Below are 20442 nucleotides of genomic sequence, written 5' to 3' on the forward strand. Positions count from 1 at the left end.
GTATCAGCATTCTAGAAGATAGCTAGTTAGCCATGGGGATTCAGGGTTATCTGGGTTCAGTCGGTAACCTTCATAGAGGGGATGAGAACTTTAATTCTGTGTGTTGGTTAGATGGAGATCAGGTAAAAGTGTTTCTGCTGTTTTATAATCATTGATGAAAAATGTTTCTTAATATCTCTTTGCTTCTCCTTTGGTCTTAGAGAATATTTTAATATACTCAAAGGATAAGTAAAGAGTAATACTGAAGAATGATGAATATTGCCAATAACAGTAGAGCTCTACACACACCATTAAATTTGATTCCTTCTTGAATCTAGGTATTTCTTACTTTGATAGTCTTTAGGAACCAGTTAAAACAAATTAGGGGCAACGGAATAGAAGATTGGTTTAATGTTGGTACATGGAAAGAGAAGAAAAAATTCTGGGAATATGTTTAAATTTAGATTTGGTAGCTATTATAGGTTTAATGCATTATTTGTGATTTTTCTTTGCTATTCAGCACATTATTCTTAAGCCCAGAATATACTGAGATCTATCCTTTGCGAAGTATACTTTGAAAGGTATACTAATAAGAGAAATAGATATATTTAATTCATTGCAGTATCAAATAGATGTGCTTTTTGTGATATCTAGGCTTTAAGTTCTTTTAATTAATTGGTAATCTACTTATTGTTAATAATAATCCCTTGCATTGATACCATTTTGTACTTTATGCCAATTCGATGACATTTTACTTTTTCTCATTTCAGCTGTATGCCAATTCTAGGAAAAATGATAGTTTAATTTCCTATTTCTTGTCCAGCTATTTGCTTCATAAGGACCCACTCCAATTAAAAAACACACACACAAAACTAAGTTGACAATGCCAACCAAAAGTGGCTTTATGTGAATTTGTAAATGAAATTAGATGTTACTAATTTAATCTTTTCACCCCAATGATAGACAAAGGAGATTTCAGAGAATAGGGGAAGAATGAAATGTTTACATTTAAATTGAGATCAAGAGCCCCTGGAGAGTTGAATTTGCAGAGAGCACTGATTTTCATCTTTCTTGCTTCTGTCCATGTCCTGTTCTTTCCATATAACTACAGAATTCAAGTGTTTGAAAGAGGTTTTATTTTTGTACCTTTCCCCAGAATTGCCCAGAATTACCTGGACTATAGAATTTTTAGTTAACTCTAGCAAAGAAACCTCTCCAATAAGACTCTTCCTTTTTCTTCAGGAATCTACCTTTTCTGAATTTAGTCTAAATTCTATAATAGTTTGTTAATATGGTACAGTAAAAATAGAGTGTATAAAGCCAGCAATAAGAATTGATAAAAATCTTTTGGAGTTAAAATAGGTTATATTTTATGTACTGTGCATTATTTCATAGCCATGTGACCTTATAAAGGGACATCAATGTGTTATAATTAATTATGTATTATAATGAATACATTGTAAAAATCGAGAAAAAAGTTATGAGTATTTTTGTTAACACAGTCCTGTTGGATGTAAATTAATACGTCTTTCAGGAATCACCAAGGTTGATAATTTGGTTTCTTGCCTTAGCTAGTTTTCAGTACAGGGGATCCATAGTGAGGAAAGCAGAGTCATGTTTGGGTTTTTAACCTCAAATCACATACTGTCTTTTTCCTTTCTTCTTTTCTTCTCTGTTTCCTCTTTCTTAATGGTACCTTTATTTAATATTTTATCATACACTTTAATTCTCCTTTTCCTGAGCTATAATACTTAAATAGTCTAATTTAAAGTACGAACTGTGTTAATAAGAAAGCGGTAGTTGTGTCTCTAAATTTGGTGGCTCCAAACGAAGTAAAGTTTGGATCTCAAAGCAGTGATTACAAAGGATCCCAGCAAAATTCTATTCAGACAGGAATCTGTGCTTGGAAGGCAGGAGCCCAGACACATGGGGAGGGGGGAGGGGAAGAGGGGGATTGTAAGACTGGAATGGAGTTTCTGTCTTTGTCCTCTTAACTGTCAGTTCATCCATTGCCTACACGCATGACCCGAAATAGTGGTATGTATAGAACACTGTTGCCCAACGATTGTATTGTGACAGTTTGCAAAATAAGGTGTCTGGATAATGTGCTAACTGTTTAAGGCAACCCTGATAAGGATAGTGGGAAACATCATTTTTATAGACAGTTTCAGTTAAGCAAAATAAAATGTTACATCATATTTAGAGTAAGGAAATCTTAATTTGAACTAAACCAGGTAAGGGAAGAAAAAGTATATAAATAAGGAAAAAATCTGTAATTGTAATAATGCTAAATATGAATAAGGACAATGGCTTTTTAAACACATCAGCCCTTATATATTTATGAATTTTAGTCCTTTTTGAATAGTCATCATAGAAGGCTAAAATCTAAAATGATTTCAGTAAATAAGAAGTACTTTTTGTGTGGCAGATACCATACAGCTATCAATTGAGTCAGAATTCCTTGGGAAGGTGGAAATTACTATATGAGCCAGTTTATGAACATAGAAAAATATTCTTACAGTATTTACTTTGGATGGGCAAAAGGACTTACCCAATATTTCCTAGACCTGAGAATGCATGTTTTGGGGCTCTTTCTGATAACTAGATTTACCCTTACAAAAGGAAGATTGGCAAATGTGGAAGCTGTTCAGATAACTGCCTCTGAGTGTAAGGAAGGCACCATGCTAGTATTCTGGGAGTGTTTATTTACTTACAACTTTTGCCTTACACAGAAGTTTCAGTCTCATGGCGGAAAACATATTTACCTCCAAAAAGTACCATGCAGTTAATGTTAAAAAAATTTGGCTAAGTAAACTTTAAAAATCTTATTGGCTTAATTCAATGATTTATGAATCAGGTAACATTATCTAACACAGCAGTTTTCAACCTGTGTAATGTAAGAATTTTTAAACATGCAATAGCTGTCTATTTAGTTAGGGCACTGACCTCTTTTCCCTTAGATTGTCAAGTAAAAAAATAACAACAGCTTATACAACAATAGCCATCCTGTGTGAATGAATCAAAACGATACCTATTTTGTTTTGTCAGATCGGCAAAAAAATACACTTTTTGGTGTGCTACAGAATTTTGGTAATTAGTTTATGCATGCCTTGCCATTAAAAATATTGAAAATCGCTGATCTAGCAGATAGAAAGGAACTCCCAGAAGCTATACAAAAATGAAAGACCTCTATAGGCAGAAGGGAATGGAACAAGGAAGTTAATACTAGCAGGTTAAAAAGCAGATTGGTTGTGGCAAGGTCACCTTCCTTTATGATGGGTCTGTCGGACAGATTACCTAACTAGTACTGACCATGCAATTCCTGATCAACTGGTTTAAAATTCCATTCCTGGGAGACACCGAAACTAATTAAGTATTAAGTCTTAGTTTGGTGAGAGGGGGCTTAGCAAAAGTGACTCCCTTTTGGGCCCTTTGTATTGTTTTTAATACAGTGAAGGGTGACACACACAATTGCGGGGGGAGCTGAGAGAATTCCAGATTGTGCGAGTGTGGTGGGCTTATTTTCCCCTCTAAACTTTGTAGGCGTGCCTTATTATATTTAAATTTTTTATTTCATGGTTTTTAAGTATGTACAGTAATGAATGTTATACAAAATAAGCATTTCCTAGGAGGATGCCCTAGAGAAATTTCTTTTTAATTATTAGATAATAACATTTAATAAATATTTGAGTGCCTCCTGGAGATATCAGAGGTGTTTAAGGCAAAATCCTTGCCCTTAAATAACTTAATCTAGAAGAGATTTTAATTATTTGCCTTTAGCATATCAAGTGTTGATGCTTTAAATAATTCTGTTAAGTACCGTGTTTCCCCGAAAATAAGACATCCTCTGAAAATAAGACCTAGTGCAACTTTGGGAGAAAAAAAATTAATATAAGACACTGTCTTATTTTCGGGGAAACAGGGTAAACACTATAATTTTATTTGTTCTGTTAATTTGCTTAGTAAACCTTTTCTTCATGGATAATAGAAATGAAGTCAAATTCTAAATTAATAAAATTTGATTTTTCAATTTTTAAAACTACTTAAAAAGGTAGTATTCCCTGTAACTTTTCATCTTGAAAATAGAAAGAAATACAGTTCTGGAATGAGGGCGATGAAAGATGGGTTGTTTGTGGAGATAGTTTTCTTAATGGAGTTTTTCACTTACCGTTAGCAAGTTATGTATTATGCTTCTGTGTGGATATTGTGTCCCCCCATCTTCCCCTGCATTTTTTAGTGTCTAATTCAGTGCCCAATCTTTAATAGATGCTTAAGGCATGTATTAAAAATGATTTCACTTCATCAGTTGATTCTTGGTACCTCCCAAGTTTTTAAAAACAAGCTTATAATAAATATGTATTTATTTACTCCTTCCATTTCTTTCACTTGATTTTACAAATTGCTTTCTTTAGATCAGAATCAAGCCTTGCGACTCTGTCTGGGTAGCACTAGTGTTGGGGGTCAGTATGGAGCCATCTCTGCCCTCAGTATTAACAACGACTGCTCAAGACTTCTCTGTGGCTTTGCTAAAGGACAGGTAAATATGAACTGTATTTTATCTGTAAGACAATGTTGAAATCAATTTTTAAAAACCAGTTAGGGCTGTACCACAGTTTTTTAATACACGCATCTGCTGATGGGTACTTAGTCTGCAAGTTAAATTTTAATGCATTCTAAAACTTTACATTTTTACTTTCCCTCCCACATATTTTATTTTCGATGTCACATTTTGCAACTTTTAATTTGTGTATCCCTTAACTATTTATTGTAGTTTTAGTTCTTTTTACTACATTTGTCTTTTAACTTTCATATTAGCTTTAACCTACTACCTTTCCTATATATTTACCTTTTACCAGTAAGATTTTTATTTTCATATGTTTTCTTGTTACTAATTAGTATCTTTTCTTGTCAGTTTAAAGAAGTCCCTTTAACATTTCTCACAAGGCCTGTTTAGTGGTGATGTACTATTTTAGCTTTTGCTTATCTTGAAACTCTTTATCTCTCATATACTTCTGAATGATAACCTTGTCCAGTTGAGTACTCTTGAAGAGTTTTTCTTTCAGCACTTTGAATTTATCATACCACTCTCTTCGGGTCTTCGAATTTTCTGCTGGAAAAAAAAAAATGCTGATAATCTTTGGGGAGAGGGTTGTTCCCTTGCTTGTAACAAGTTGTTTTCTCTTGCTGCTTTTAAAAATTCTCTCTTTATCTTTACCTTTTGACATTTTAATTATAATGTGTCTTGATGTAGATATCATTGTGTTTCTCCTAGTTGGAACTATCAGAGTTTCCTCGATCTGGATGTCTGTTTCCTTCTCTAGGTTAGGGAAGTTTGCAGCAATTATGTCTTTTTAATTTTTAATTTTTATTTTTAATAAATTATCTACTTTGTTGTTTTTTGTTAATCCTTACCTAAGGGTATTTTTCCATTGATTTTTAGAGAGAGTGGAAACAGAGGGAGAGACAGAGAGAAACATCCGTGGGAGAGAGACACATCACTTGGTGGCCTCCCACACCTACCCTGCCTCGGGCTTGGGATTGAGTCTGCAACATACCTGCCTTTAACCGGAATGGAACCCGGGACCCTTCCGTCCATGGGCTGATGTTCTAACCACTGAGAAAACTGGCTAGGGCTGCAACCATTATAACTTTAAATAAGTTTTCTGCCTCTTTCTCTCTTTCTTCTTCTGGGTCTCCTATAATGTGAATGTTATTTTACTTGATGTTAACCCCTAGGTTTCTTAAGCTTAATTTTTAATTTTTTTTTATTAAATTATTATCTGTGTACATATTTTAACATTGCCCCCCCCCCATACATACCCTCCCTCCCCAGAGTTTTGTGTCCATTGGTTGTACTTATATGCATGTATACAAGTCCTTTGGTTGGTCTCTTATCTCCCCCAGATCTCCCTACTCTCCCCGCTGTAATTTTACAGTCTACTTTTTGCTTTACTGTCTCTATATCTATCTTTTGGTTTGTCAGTTTATAATGTTTTTTAATATCCATAAATGAGTGAGGCCATGTGGTATTTCTCTTTCATTGACAGGCTTATTTCACTCAGCATGATGTTCTCTAGTTCTATCCAGGTTGCTGCAAATGATGAGAATTCCTTCTTTTTTATGGCAGCATAGTATTCCATTGTGTAGATGTACCAAAGTTTTTTGATCCAATCATCTGCTGACGGGCACCTAGGCTGTTTCCAGATTCTAGCTATTGTAGACTGTGCTGCTATGAACATAGGGGTGCATATATCCTTTCTGATTGGTGTTTCTAGTTTCTTGGGATATATTCCTAGAAGTGGGATTACTGGGTCAAATGGGAGTTCCATTTTCAGTTTTTTGAGGAAACTCCATACTGTTCTCCACAGTGGTTGCACCAGTCTACATTCCCACCAGCAGTGCACGAGGGTTCCTTTTTCTCCGCAACCTCGCCAACACTTGTCGTTTGTTGATTTGTTGATGTTGGCCATTCTGACTGGTGTGAGATGGTACCGCATTGTTGTTTTGATTTGCATCTCTCGGATAATTAGTGACTTTGAGCATGTTTTCATGTGCCTTTTGGCCTTCCTTCTGTCTTCTTTTGAAAATATTCTATTTAGGTCCATTGCCCATTTTTTAATTGGATCATTAATCTTCCTTTTATTTAGTTGTATAAGCTGTTTGTAGATGTTGGAGATTAAACCTTTATCAGTGTTAACATTTGCAAATATGTTCTCCCACACAGTGGGCTTTCTTGTTGTTTTGTTGATGGTTTCTTTTGCTGTAAAAAAGCTTTTTATTTTGATGTAGTCCCATTTGTTTATTTTCTCTTTAGCTTCCATTGCCCTAGGGGCAGTATCAGTGAAGAAGTTCTTTAGGCATATGTCTGAGATTTTGTTGCCTGTGGATGCTTCTAGTATTTTTATGGTTTCCCGTCTGACGTTTAAGTCCTGTATCCATTTTGAGTTTATTTTTGTGTATGGTGTAAGTTGGTGATCTAGTTTCATTCTTTTGCATGTATCTGTCCAATTTTCCCAACACCATTTATTGAAGAGACTGTCTTGACTCCATTGTATATTTGTGCCTCCTTTGTCAAATATTAATTGAGCATAGTGATTTGGGTTGATATCTGGGTTCTCGATTCGATTCCATTGATCTATATGTCTGTTTTTGTGCCAGTACCAGGCTGTTTTGAGAACAGTGGCTTTGTAATACAGTTTGAAGTCTGGTATTGAGATCCCTCCTACTTTACTCTTCTTTCTCAGGATTGCTGTGGCTATTCGGGGTCTTTTATTGTTCCAAATGAACTTTTGGAGAGTTCTTTCTAGGTCAGTGAAATATGCTGTTGGTATTTTAATGGGGAGTGCATTGAACCTATAGATTGCTTTAGGAAGTATGGACATTTTGATGATGTTGATTCTACCAATCCATGAACATGGTATGTTCTTCCATCTGTTTACATCTTCCTCTATCTCTTTTTTCAGTGTCGTGTAGTTTTCCGCATATAGGTCCTTTACTTCCTTAGTTAAGTTTATTCCCAGGTATCTTAATTTTTTTGGTGCGATGGTAAATGGAATTGCTTTTTTAGTCTCTGTTTCTATAAATTCGCTGTTGGTGTATAGAAATGCCATAGATTTCTTGGCGTTAATTTTGTATCCTGCTACATTGCCAAATTCATTTATTAAGCCAATTAGTTTTTTAATGGAGTCTTTTGGGTTTTTTATATACAATATCATGTCGTCTGCAAATAAGGATAACTTTACTTCTTCTTTTCCAATTTGGATGCCTTTTATTTCCTCCTCTTGTCTAATTGCAATGGCTAGTACTTCCAGTACTATGTCAAAGAGGAGTGGCGATAGTGGGCATCCCTGTCTTGTTCCTGATCTTAGAGGGAATGGTTTTAGTTTTTGGCCATTGAGTATGATGTTGGCTGTGGGTTTATCATATATAGCTTTTATTATGTTGAGATATGATCCTTGTACTCCCACCTTGTTGAGAGTTTTTATCAGGAAAGGGTGTTGGATTTTATCAAATGCTTTTTCTGCATCAATTGATATGACTATATGATTTTTATCTTTCAACTTGTTTATGTGATGAATCATGTTTATTGATTTGCGGATGTTGTACCAACCTTGCATTCCTGGAATAAATCCTACTTGGTCATGGTGTATGATCTTTGTGATGCTCTGCTGGAGCCGATTTGCTAGAATTTTGTTGAGGATTTTGGCATCTATGTTCATTAGGGATATTGGCCTGTAATTCTCTTTCATTGAGTTGTCTTTATCTGGTTTTGGTATTAGGGTGATGCTGGCTTCATAGAAGGAGTTTGGAAGTGTTCCTTCCTCTTGAATTTTTTGGAATAGTCTGAGGAGGATAGGTTTTAGTTCTTCCTTGAATGTTTGATAAAACTCTCCTGTGAAGCCATCTGGCCCTGGGCTTTTGTTTGCTGGAAGCTTTTTGATGACTGTTTCAATTTCTTCCCAAGTCACTGCTCTATTGAGATTTTTAGATTCTTCCTGATTGAGTTTTGGAAGGTTGTATTTTTCTAGGAATATGTCCATTTCCTCCAGGTTGTCCAGTTTGTTGGAATAGAGTTGTTCGTAGTATTTTGTAACAATCCTTTGTATTTCGGCGGGGTCTGTTGTTATTTCACCTCTTTCGTTTCTGATTTTGTTTATTTGAGTCCTCTCTCTTTGTTTCTTGGTTAGTCTGGCTAGAGGTCCATCTATCTTGTTTATTCTTTCAAAGAACCAGCTCTTGGTTTTGTTGATCTTATGTATTGTTTCTTTGGTCTCTATGTCGTTTATCTGTGCTCTGATTTTTGTTATTTCCTTCCTTCTGCTTACTCTGGCTTTTCTTGTTGCTCTTTTTCTAACTCTTTGAGTTGTAGAGTTAGATCATTTGTTACCCTTTTTTCCAGTTTTTTGCAATAGGCTTGTAGGGATATGAACTTCCCTCTCAAAACTGCCTTTGCTGTGTCCCATAGATTTTGGATAGTTGTGTTTTCATTGTCATTTGTTTCTAGGATGTTTTTAATTTCTTCCTTGATTTCTTTGGTAACCCAGTCCTTGTTTAATAGCATGCTGTTTAGTCTCCATGTGTTTGATTTCTTTGGATTTTTTTCATTGTAGTTAATTTCCAGTTTTATGGCACTATGATCTGAGAAGATGCTTGATATGATTTCTATCTTTTTGAATTTGAAGAGACTTTGCCTATGCCCCAAAATATGGTCTATCTTTGAGAATGTCCCATGTGCGCTTGAGAAGAATGTATATTCTGTGGCTTTGGGGTGGAATGTTCTGAAAATGTCGATTAATTCCATCTGGTCTAGCAAGTCATTTAGGATTGATATTTCTTTGCTGATTTTTTGTTTAGATGATTTGTCAAAGGGTGACAGTGGGGTATTAAAATCTCCTACTATGATTGTATTGCTATTAATCTCTCCCTTAATGTCCTCCAGCAATTTTTTTATATATTGGGGTGCTCCCGTATTGGGTGCATATATATTTACCAGGGTTATTTCTTCTTGTTGGATTGCTCCCTTTAGTATTATGAAGTGGCCTTCATTATCTCTTGTTATGTCCTTCACTCTGAGATCTAATTTGTCAGATATAAGTATTGCTACCCCAGCTTTTTTTTCATTTCCATTCGCCTGGAAAACCTTTTTCCATCCCTTCACCCTCAGTCTGTGTGCATCCTTTTTTCTGAGGTGGGTTTCTTGTAGACAACAGATATATGGGTCTTGTTTTCTTATCCAATCCGTTACCCTATGTCTTTTGATTGGAGCATTTAGTCCATTTACATTTAAAGTTATTGATAGATACTGATTTGACGCCATTTTTATTCTATACCCCTGTGTTCCTTCTTTGCTTTCAATTTCTTTAATTTTACAGTAGACCCTTTAGCATTTCTTGCATTGCTGGTTTGGTGGAGATAAATTCCCTTAGTCTGTTTTTGTCTGTGAAGCTCCTGATTTCACCTTCACTTTTGATTGATAGCCTTGCTGGGTACAGTATTCTTGGATTCAGACCCTTCCTTTGCATGACGTTGTATATTTCATCCCATTCCCTTCTGGCCTGATAAGTTTCTGTGGAGAAATCAGTTGCTAGTCTGATGGGGGCTCCTTTATATGTAACTGTCTGTCTCTCTCTGGCTGTCTTAAGCTTAATTTTTAAAATTATTTTTTCTTTTTGTTACTTTGGTTGGGTGAGTTCCACTGCTCTTTCAGATCATTGATCATTTCTTCTACTTTATCCAGTTTGCTGTTGAACCCCTGTTGTTTTTTGTTTTTTTCATTTCAGCTATTGTATTCTTCAACTCTGACTTCTATTTGCCACTTTCTTTTTTTCTTTATTTCTTTTTGCCACTTTCTTATAGTTTCTATGACTTTGTTGACATTCCCACTGTGTTCCTTTATTCTCCAGCCAAGTTTGTTGAGCTTCATTATTACCATTACTTTGAACTCTTTATTAAGTTAATTACTTATTTTCATTTATATTTTTCTGAAGTTTTATCTTGTGTGTGTGCTTTTTTAAAAACATATTTATTTGTTTCCTCATTTTGCTTGACTCTGTGTTTGTTTCTCTGTATTTGGGAAAGCAGTTGCCTCTCCCACTCTTTTTTTTTTTTTTTATCCCCTCAGTGCTCCCCCATCCCCTACCTTCCACTCATGCCCTCACCCCCCTGGTGTCTGTGTCCATTCATTAGGCTTATATGCATGCATACAAGTCCTTTGGTTGATCTCTTCCACTCTTGAAGAGTGACCTTGTGTAGGAGAGATGAACCTTATTTTCAGTGTGGCCCTAACTTTTGGTTTTTTCTTGAGCTGTTGTGATTATCTAAGCAGCCTGATTTATTTTTTATAGGTCCCAGTTTTGAGGATTTGCCCTGCCCTGCCAGTGTCACAAAGGGAGGGATCTCATTCAGCACCCAGTTTCAGGCTGACTGAAAACCACATCCTTCAGCAACAGCTTTTAACATATACAAATATATACAGTCCTCTGGAACTGTAATTGTAAAACCTGCTGGCCTCCATTCCAGGCGATCTGCAGGTGTCCCCTGGGAAACAGTTGCAAAAATTTTGGTTCCAGACAAGTCTATAAGCTCCTTTCTGGAAGGTACCAGCAGGCTGTAGTGAGAGAATGTGTAAAGATGACATATCTTAGCCTATATTCCCTGAGAGCTCCTCTATGGCCTGTGTGAGCGGCACACTCTCCCTGACTTTGGCAAGGCAAAGGGAGAGCACAGGGCTGGAGCGAACTTGCCAGCTTTGGTGAGGCCCCTGGACAGTGCTGGGGTGTGCCAGCTGGCTTTGGTGGGGCTGTGAGAATGCCCCGGGCTGGGACACTCCTACCAGTTTTAGTGAGAGAGCAAGGGAGTGAAGGGATGGGACATGCTCTCCAACTCAGTGGGACAACAAAGGAGTCTACTGTGACTGCACATATCTGCTGGCAATAGCATTGTAGAAGGAAAATGTGCAAATGGCATCCATCAGCACTGGTGTTGGCTAGGTAGAAGGGGAGAAAAAAATGGTGCCCAACAGTGCCTCCATCCTCAGAGAGAGTCCCATCAGGCCCTTGTCCCTTCAGCAGACACTTTAAGATTAGCAAAAGAATCTCTTACTGATAGTTTAGGTTTTTTCAAACTTCCAATTTTGTGCTGGGTTCCTGAGCAGGGGAGTCTGCATGCAAGCCCGTTAAGGGCAGAATCTCAGTTCCCTACAGCTCTTTGTGTTTCCTGGGCACAAGCCCTTTTGTTTTCAAAGCCAGTTGTTGGGGCTCATCTCTCTGGTGCAGGCCCAAGGGTAGGAGTGCCTGAAGTGGGGCATGAATTCTCACTCCCCTGGGAGAAGCTCTGTATCTGTGAGATCCTCTGGATAGTGGGTTGCCATGCTGGGGGTGGGTGTTCGGTAAGACTGCATCTCTGTCTCTCCTACCCATCTCCATGTGGCTCTTTTACCTTTGTTCTGGAGGACTGTTAAGCAGTTTTTAGGTCTCTTTCAGAGGGAATTATTCCATGTGTGGCCATAGGAAGATCCATGAGTTTAGGATCTTCCTACACCGCCATCTTGAATCCCCGACCTTTTAAGCCTGTGGTTTTTTAATATCCTAAATCATGTGTCTGAATAAGTAAATAGCTTTTATAAACAAACCAGGGTGTTATATAACATTTATTTCCTTGCAGTAGTGTAGATAATTGTTGCTACTTTTAAAATACAGTATATTCTGCTTTGTGTATGCTTATTACTGTGCTCTTGGATAACTATTTTGTTACTTCTTTCCTCTTCTGAAACTGATAATAATATAGGGTATTTCTCATCTTGTGACTTACACATCACTAGCTAGTTTGGTAGTAAGACTTTCCTGTAATTTTTATCAGTCCTAAAAAAATGGATTCATACAAGAAATTTCTTGGGCCTGTCAGTAGAAAACAAAATTTAAAATCTAAAGGGAGAAGTAGATTGGGCGGGATGAGGGGTGGATGAAGATGGAATGAAGGCCCTGTGCTTTAATGCGTCTGCAACCTTTAGTTGTATTTTAACTTTATGGTTCTTTGCTTGCAATGTTTATAGACTAAGAATAGATTATTTCAGCAAGAAGGCAGGATACTTAAGTCCAAAAAAGAGCAATAAATTTGTTTTTTAAAGCATTTAGTTGTCTTTTAGATTACTATGTGGGATTTGGCCAGTGGAAAGCTTCTAAGATCAATAACAGATGCTCATCCTCCAGGAACAGCAATATTGCACATTAAGGTAATATCTTTGTTTTCTTTTCCTGATACTTTTTATTATGATGCTGTTGTGTCTGTTTTTAAGTACATTTCTTTATAAAAAAAAGAATTCCTGAAAAGAAACTGTCTTTTGTTTGACCAGCCCAACAAGATGTTTTCCCAAGTGAAAAACCAGAGGTGAGCTGGCGTGCTACCATTAAGCTGCAAGTTGAACTAATGTCTAATAGATGTAGCTGGAAAAGAGTACATTGATATGCTCCTAGATAAGAGGTTGGCAGCAAAGACAGGTGGTACCTTAATGAAACTCATGTGATGATTTTAAAAGGCTTTTTTTTAACTTTTTGTTTAGACCACCAAGGCTTTATTGCTGAGATAGTGTGCCTAGTCACCCTTCGTTGGGAGTTACCTGACGTTCAAGGCACCAACTGCGAAAGAGCCAAGGTTTGCATTATGTTTAGAAATGAGTCTGTTGGTTTATTTTCTTTCAGGCCTCTAAATGAAAAACATTAAGATTTGCATCTTGGCTTTCTCCGTACTGGTCTGAAAAAAATAAACCAACTTAGGACGCAGATTTTATTTGTAAATACAATGTAAACCTTGGTTTTTGTATGTTGTCAAGCCCATGTTCAGAAGCATAAAAGGTAGAGGACTATAACTAGGGGAGTCTAAAATTAGATTTTCTAGATTTTAATCAGGTACACATTTGGTTGCTTAGCTGTGCAGATTTCTCTTAGCCATACATATGCTTTTTTACAGTCTGCAAGCATCTGGAGTTTATGTGTCTGGATTTAGGTTAGCTACATAAAAGTCTTCTGTGAGAAAGCAGCATTGAAGCATTTAGCAACAATGAAAATAGCCAAGACAAGTAAAAGTAGAGAGAATTTCTTTTCTTTCTGAACATCATGGCACTTTATTTTGACCTTTTTTCATATGATATGTACCAACTGCTAATAATAGTTGTTTGTGTTTATGTTTTAATCTCCTTTAACAGATTAAGATATTTGAAACCAGAATCTGTTTCTCATTTATTTTGTGTTTTATATAGTAGCTGCTCAATAAATGTTTGGTTAAAGGAATAATTAGTTAGTGATGTTTATGAAAGGCCAATCCGTTTGCAGAAAAACATACCTTTTAGGAGAAACATTAGGAAAGAAGTTATAAAGGCAAAGAGAAAAGAGAAGAATGCAGCCAAGGTTAAAAGCATAATAGTTATAGCTATCTTGTTGCTTGGGAATGGTGGTCAAGGTGGTGCTGCATGCAGCATGTGACATTGGAGAAAGGGGTGGAAAGATATATATGATTAGATACTTCAGAAGTTTTGGATTGACAGTAGCCACTTGCACTTCAATATTCTTACTGATTGTTCTCCAAAGTTAACTCTACATCTCATCAGTATCACTTTGGGCTTGCGTATTTGTATTTGTTTATATATATTATAATTATATAAGCATACTGTACTAGTACTTAAATACATTGTAAAATACATACACAAGAAGTAGAAAATTCTATCTAATTGAAGAATAATATGCAAATTGACTATCACCCCAAGACACAAGATGGCCTTCCCCATATGGTCAAAGATGGCTGCCCCCATGTGGACACAAGATGGCCTGTAGGGAAGGACAGTTGTGGGAAGTTAGGGGGACTAGGCCAGCAGAGAAGAGCAGTTGGAGGGGAGTTAGGCCTGCAGGGGAGGGTAGTTGGGGGGGATCAGACCTGCAGGGGATGGCAGTTGGGGGGTGGGAATCAGGCCTACAGGGTAGGGCAGTTGTGGGCAATCAGGCCAGCAGGGAGGGCAGTTAGGGATAACCGGGCCAGCAGAGGAGGGCAGTTGGGGGATAGCATGCCTGCAGGGGAGGACAGTTGGGGGATATCAGGCCTGGAGGGGAGGACAGTTGGGAGCCAACAGTCCTGGATTGTGAGAGGGATTATCCAACCACCCAGTGGGATTAGGCCTAAATGGGTGGTTGGACATCCTTCAAGGGGTCCTAGATTGGAGAGGGTGCAGGCTGGTCTGAGAGATACCTCCCACTCCATGCACGAATTTCTTGCACCAGGCCTCTAGTTAATAAATAAAAATACAGTCCTGTTATTTTTCCTACACTCTGGGGTGTATGCCTCCCCTTTGGCAACTGCTCAGCAAGGCTGAGAGCATAAGTGCGGGACTTCTTTACTATGTCTATGTGTGAGGTCGATGAGGAATAATTTTATAGTGGTCTCCTGTGCCTCAACCATTCCTGACTAAGAGCATGTAGGCATGCCATTTAGGATGGCTCACCAACCATTGGGTTAGGGAGACCAGTAACTGTATATAGTACAAGTTAAATTTTCAGTTTATATTATACAACATCTATATTTACCATACCACATAAACCTGTAGGACAGTCTGTCACTGTGAACATTATATATTACTATGAGTTTTCAAGAGTAAGTAATAGTAACTGAGGTACTGTTAGTTGAAGAAGAGCAAGGAGGCAGCACATTTAGGAATAGCACATTTAGGAATCCTACCTAATAAAAGAGTAATATGCAAATTAACCCTCACTCTGCTACACCAACAAGCCATGCCCCCAGCCATGCCCACCAACCAGTCAGAGCGAGTATGCAAATAAACTCAACCAAGATGGCTATAGCTACAGAGAACAGGAGGGAGGCTTGAGTTTCCTAGGCAACGTAGGAAACCAAGCTTTCCGCCTGCCCTTACTGCCTAAGCCTTCACTCAAGGCTACAAAGTTTCAATTATAGAAGATAAACAATCCCAACAGAAATGACGGCAGCCATGGAGTGAGCAGGGGGCTTGGCTCCACTCTAGGCTACAAAGTTTCAATTGTAGAAGGTAAATAAATTCCATGTACCAGGGCCTCCACTTGGGTCGCCAGGGGGTGTGGCTGGCCTGCAAACCACCACAGGCCCCTTGCCCAGGCCACCCCACACCCCAAGGGAACCCCCACCCTGATCCGGGACACTCTTCAGGGCAAACCAGCTAGCCCTCACCCGTGTACCAGGCCTCTATCCTATTTAATAAAAGAGTAATATGCAGATTGACCATCACTCTATCACACAATAGCTGCCCCCATGTTGTCAAAGCTGGCTGCCCCCATGTGGACACAAGATGGCCACCACAAGATGGCCAGCAGGGGAGGGTAGTTGGGAGGCACCAGGCCTGCAAGGGAGGGTAGTTGAGAGGGACAAGGCCTGCAGTGGAGGGCAGTTGGAGGCGATCAACCCTGCAGGAGAGGGCAGTTAGGGGTGACCAGGTCGGCAGAGGAGGGAAGTTGGGGACAAATAGGCTGGCAAGGGAGCAGTTAGACATCAATCAGGCTGGCATGGGAGTGGTTAGGGGGTGATCAGGCTGGTAGGCAGAAGTGGTTAGGGGCAATCAGGAAGGCAGGCAGGCAAGCAGTTGGGAAGCAGTCTTGGATTGTGAGAGGGATGTCCGACTGCCCATTTAGAAACCTGGCAGTCCCAAATCCTTTGAAGGGTCCCAGATTTCGAGAGAGCACAGGCCAGGCTTAGGGACCCCACCTCTACATGAATCTGTGCACCAGGCCTCTAGTAGTTATGTAAAAGTTAAACTATTTTATGTATAATGGATTAACTCCTCAGTAATTTAGATAACATATTCAGACAAGTTATTCTTCAAAGATACCAAGTATCTTTTATTGTGTCTTTCTTCTTGAAAACAAGGCAACTGCAGATGTATTCGAAGTATCCTATTCAGTTTAATATCAAGTTAGAAAAAGTTAATGTAAGAACCCAAGTAAAAAACTTTAGGGCTTTTATGAATAGTTTGTATTTTTCTTTTATCCTAAGGAAAGGTGGTTTTGTATTTTTAAAACTACAGGTAAGTTTGTGTGTTTAGAGTGATAAGCTAAGTTTAGCTAAGGTGATTTCATTACTAAGTATTGCCATTGTTAGTTTTAGATTTTTCAAAAATTATAATTTTTCTCCCTTTTTAACATTTGATGGGTTACAAGAAAATAATTTTTTTCTCTGTTCAGTTTACAGATGATCCAACTCTTGCAATTTGCAACGACAGCGGAGGCTCTGTTTTTGAATTGACATTTAAGTAAGAGACTAATGGACATTTGTTGACAAATGAAAAGACTAGCACTGGTTAATGACTTCACGTTGAACTTGAAGAAGTCTGGAAAACCCATGTAATTGAAAATAGGTTATGGTTCTGTATTACAATGACCTGGGGAGGCTTATGGAACATATGGAGTTCCAGGCCTGCCTTCCACCCCTCAATTTCTGTCTTAGTAGATTTCAGTTGGGATTCTAAACTCTTCCCCAGGTTCGGGGAACCATTATTCTGGAGTATTTCACTAATTTTCATTTAGTTCCCAGGCTGAGCTGATTATAAAACTATAGTAGCCAGGTATAGGAAAGTTTTTATTGTCTTAGACTTGCCCCATATGTACTTTAAATAAGAGCAAAGACTATTTAGATAACATGGAAGATAACTTATAAAGCTGAGGTTAGAAAAATAGAATATAAAATACAATGTGTATTATGTTTCCCTCAGTTCTTTAAAGTAAGGACTTTTGTTTGTTTGTTTGTTTCTTGTATTTCTTATACTTTCTAACAATGCTGAGCCCAAAGTAATTGCTTAAAAAATACTATTTATTTGTTCAGCTAATTTTTATTGAGCATATGTATGTGTAACCATTGTTCTAGGCACCAAAGTTGTAGCTGTGAACCAGCTAAGGTTACTACTCTAATAGAACTTACGTTCTAGTTGGGGTAGGAGGAGGGATACAGACAATAAGCCAGCACACAAATGAAATAATTTCTGTAGTTATGAGTGCTCTGAAGAAAATAAGGTCAGTGAGCTGGAGTGTACTTGAGGATAATTCAGGAAGGCTTCTCTCAGAAGGTGACATTTGAGTAAAGATCTGAATGATAATGTGGTCAACAGATGTAAAGGTCTGAAAGAAACGTTTCAAGCAGAGGGACATTCAGGCACAAAGACTCTGATGGGTGGGCACAGACTTGGCATGCTGAAGCAATCAGTTAGGTGTGGCTGGAGCGTGACTTTCTCAGGAACAACAGTAATGGGAGAGGGTGAAGGCTGGAGCCAGATCATGTACGGCCTTAATACATGTAAAGAAGTTTGGATTTTATTTTATGTACAGTGGCAAGCCATTGGAGTGTTTTCTAGAAGAGTAATAAATCTGGCCTATATTTTAAAAAGATCACGCTGATATCTTGTGGAGTTTGCATTGCCGGGGGCCAGAGAAACAGTTTGGAGGCTATTGTCATAGTCTAAGCTAGAGATGATAGTGCCTTGGGTCATTGCTCAATTGGTTCTGAATTTTTTGGTTACATTTTCAGGAGAGTGATGGGAGTGAGAACCTGCGAGTCCAGATGCCTGTTCAGTGGTTCCAAGGGTGAAGTGTGTTGTATTGAGCCTCTCCATTCTAAGCCTGACTTGAAAGATCATCCCATCACCCAGTTTTCCTTACTGGCCATGGCTTCCTTAACCAAGGTGGGTGTATTTAGAAGATGAAACTCAGAACTTTTAGAGGCTTTAAATGCCAAAAAATTTGAAAATGACAGGATAAATATTAAATGATATTTTTTTCTCCTGAAGATACTGGTCATTGGATTGAAACCATCCTTGAAAGTGTGGATGACTTTTCCCTATGGACGAGTGAGTAAGACTCTCCATCTTTTTAATAAAAAGACCATGTCAGAAGGTTGGGGGAAATGAATTTTAAGTGGCGAACTCTGTGAGATTGTTAAGAAACTAGATAGATGGGATTTTAAATGGCAAATTCTGTGAGATTGTCATAAAACTAGGTAGATGGAAGTCTGCTCCAAAGATTATTGTCTGGAGTTGGTGTGACCAAAGGAGCATAAGCTGTTGACTTCAGCAGTGTTCTGAGGATCATGAGATCTGAACTTCTCTACCTTTATTGCTTTAAGTTTTATTTGCTGCTATTTAGATACCGAACTGGTAGAAAAAATACCTAACATATATTGCTACTACATATTGTTTCCTTGGCTTCTGCCTCTGGTATGTTATGCACACCTGATTTCCCTTTCTTTCCTGCTTGATTGTTTTCAGAGAGTTGTGGTCTTTCAGTGTGTGTGTGTGTGTGTGTGTGTGTGTGTGTGTGTGTGGAGAGGTATTGATGAGATGGGGTGGAGAATGATGCTACAGAACTAAGACTAGTTCAGAAAGCAGCCCTTATACTGAGGAAGATCACACTTCTGATTCCTTGGTACTCTGTGTATCTTTGGGCCTTAGCAGAAGCCTGGCAAAGCTGGTTTAGATTGCCACTAGTATTTCTTAGGTTAGTTTTATTGACTAAATGAGATTTATCATGGTGTTTTGTTTGCATCCTTTTTGGATGTTTTTATTGGTATTTGTTCCAACGTTTTATTATGAACATTTTCAAACAGAAGTTGAAAAAAACTTACATTAGACATCTGTATACCTACCATCTAAATTCTATAATTCACATTTTAGTGTACTGTGTTTACTATATATTTATCCATCTCTTCATCTCTTCATCAAATTATTTATTTATTTCTAAGTAAATTAAAGAAATCATTTTTTTTCTTAATCTAAAGATCAGCATGCATATGATTAGCCATAGTTATCTAAGTTTTTCCTTTCTTATAAAATTTACATAAAATAAAATGCACAGATTTGGAGTGTACATTTGCTGAACTTTGTATATACTTTGTAACTTAAACCTCTATCAAGATGTAGAATACAGTCAGTTCCTGTTTTATTGGCATTTTAATGAGTAATTGGTAGAAGTTTTATTAAGGAACACTAGCCAGATGGTGTTTTAAATCAGTTTTCTCTTTGTCTTTTTGCCTGTTAACTGTGACAAATTTTTTTGACCTTCTCTTCACTTAGATGGATCCTTCCAGTGTCCCATTGCTGGCCTGGCACTTTGTGGCAGCGCATAATTCTGTAAATCCCATGCTTGCTTTCTGCAGAGGAGATGTTGTGCATTTCCTTTTGGTAAGTCCCCATATTTGCTAGATCTATTATAAAGTCCTTATTGAAATATTTTTTTCTGATTCATCAATAATTTAATATTGTGTCAAAGAAATACGCTATCATAATTCTTTGGAGACAGAGTGTCATACTTAATTTTTATTTAAGGCTTTAATGGGTAACATGGAAAACTACTGATCACTTACTCTGGACCCTTTTATGGTGTAATTATTTGACTAACAAATAATTAATGGTGTATGTGTAAATATGAATGTACATATGTCTGTAATAATGGCTTACCTATATACATATAGTGAATTTGTTAGACAGCAAGTATTATTGAATATCTGCTGTGTTCTCTGCACTGTGATGGACACAAGAAGCAATTGAGGGAAGTATAAATTCTTCTTCCACATAGCTTAAACTATTGTTTGAAAAGCCACATCAGTATGCTCATTACTACTATGGAGAATGGTTTAAGGATTCAACTATGTGGTGAGAATTAAAAGTTGATATATTTAGAGTATGAAGAGATTTGTATGAACTAGAGAGGACGGAGAAGACTTTATGAAGGATATATTGCAAATACTATAGGGTGGGGGGTGGATATGCATAATAAGATGAACTGAAGTTATAGAGGTAAGAATGTAATCTCTTCTTGGGTTTCCTAGCTTAATTAAGCAAGTGTACTACTGTCTCCTAGTTTCTCCAACTGGAAACCTATTAATTGCTTTTTAGTCTCACTTCTTTTCTGCTCCATCATAACATCCTGTAGACTCTATATCTAAAATCTC

At 37.6% G+C, this 20442-nt stretch overlaps 1 protein-coding gene across 1 annotated transcript in view; it reads left to right on the forward strand.

Moving 5' to 3' along the window:
- Nucleotides 1–20442, forward strand: part of VPS8 (VPS8 subunit of CORVET complex) — a 235378-nt gene that overhangs the window by 34329 nt on the left and 180607 nt on the right. The window contains exons 8-13 of the mRNA XM_084872527.1: nt 4392–4516; nt 12623–12709; nt 16689–16756; nt 18025–18178; nt 18284–18343; nt 19565–19672. Coding sequence (XP_084728653.1) covers nt 4392–4516; nt 12623–12709; nt 16689–16756; nt 18025–18178; nt 18284–18343; nt 19565–19672 — 602 coding nt within the window. The remainder of the gene's footprint in view (nt 1–4391; nt 4517–12622; nt 12710–16688; nt 16757–18024; nt 18179–18283; nt 18344–19564; nt 19673–20442) is intronic.

The sequence above is a fragment of the Pipistrellus hanaki genome, assembly GCF_964339955.1.
Source record: "Pipistrellus hanaki genome assembly, chromosome: 2".
NCBI lineage: Eukaryota > Metazoa > Chordata > Mammalia > Chiroptera > Vespertilionidae > Pipistrellus > Pipistrellus hanaki.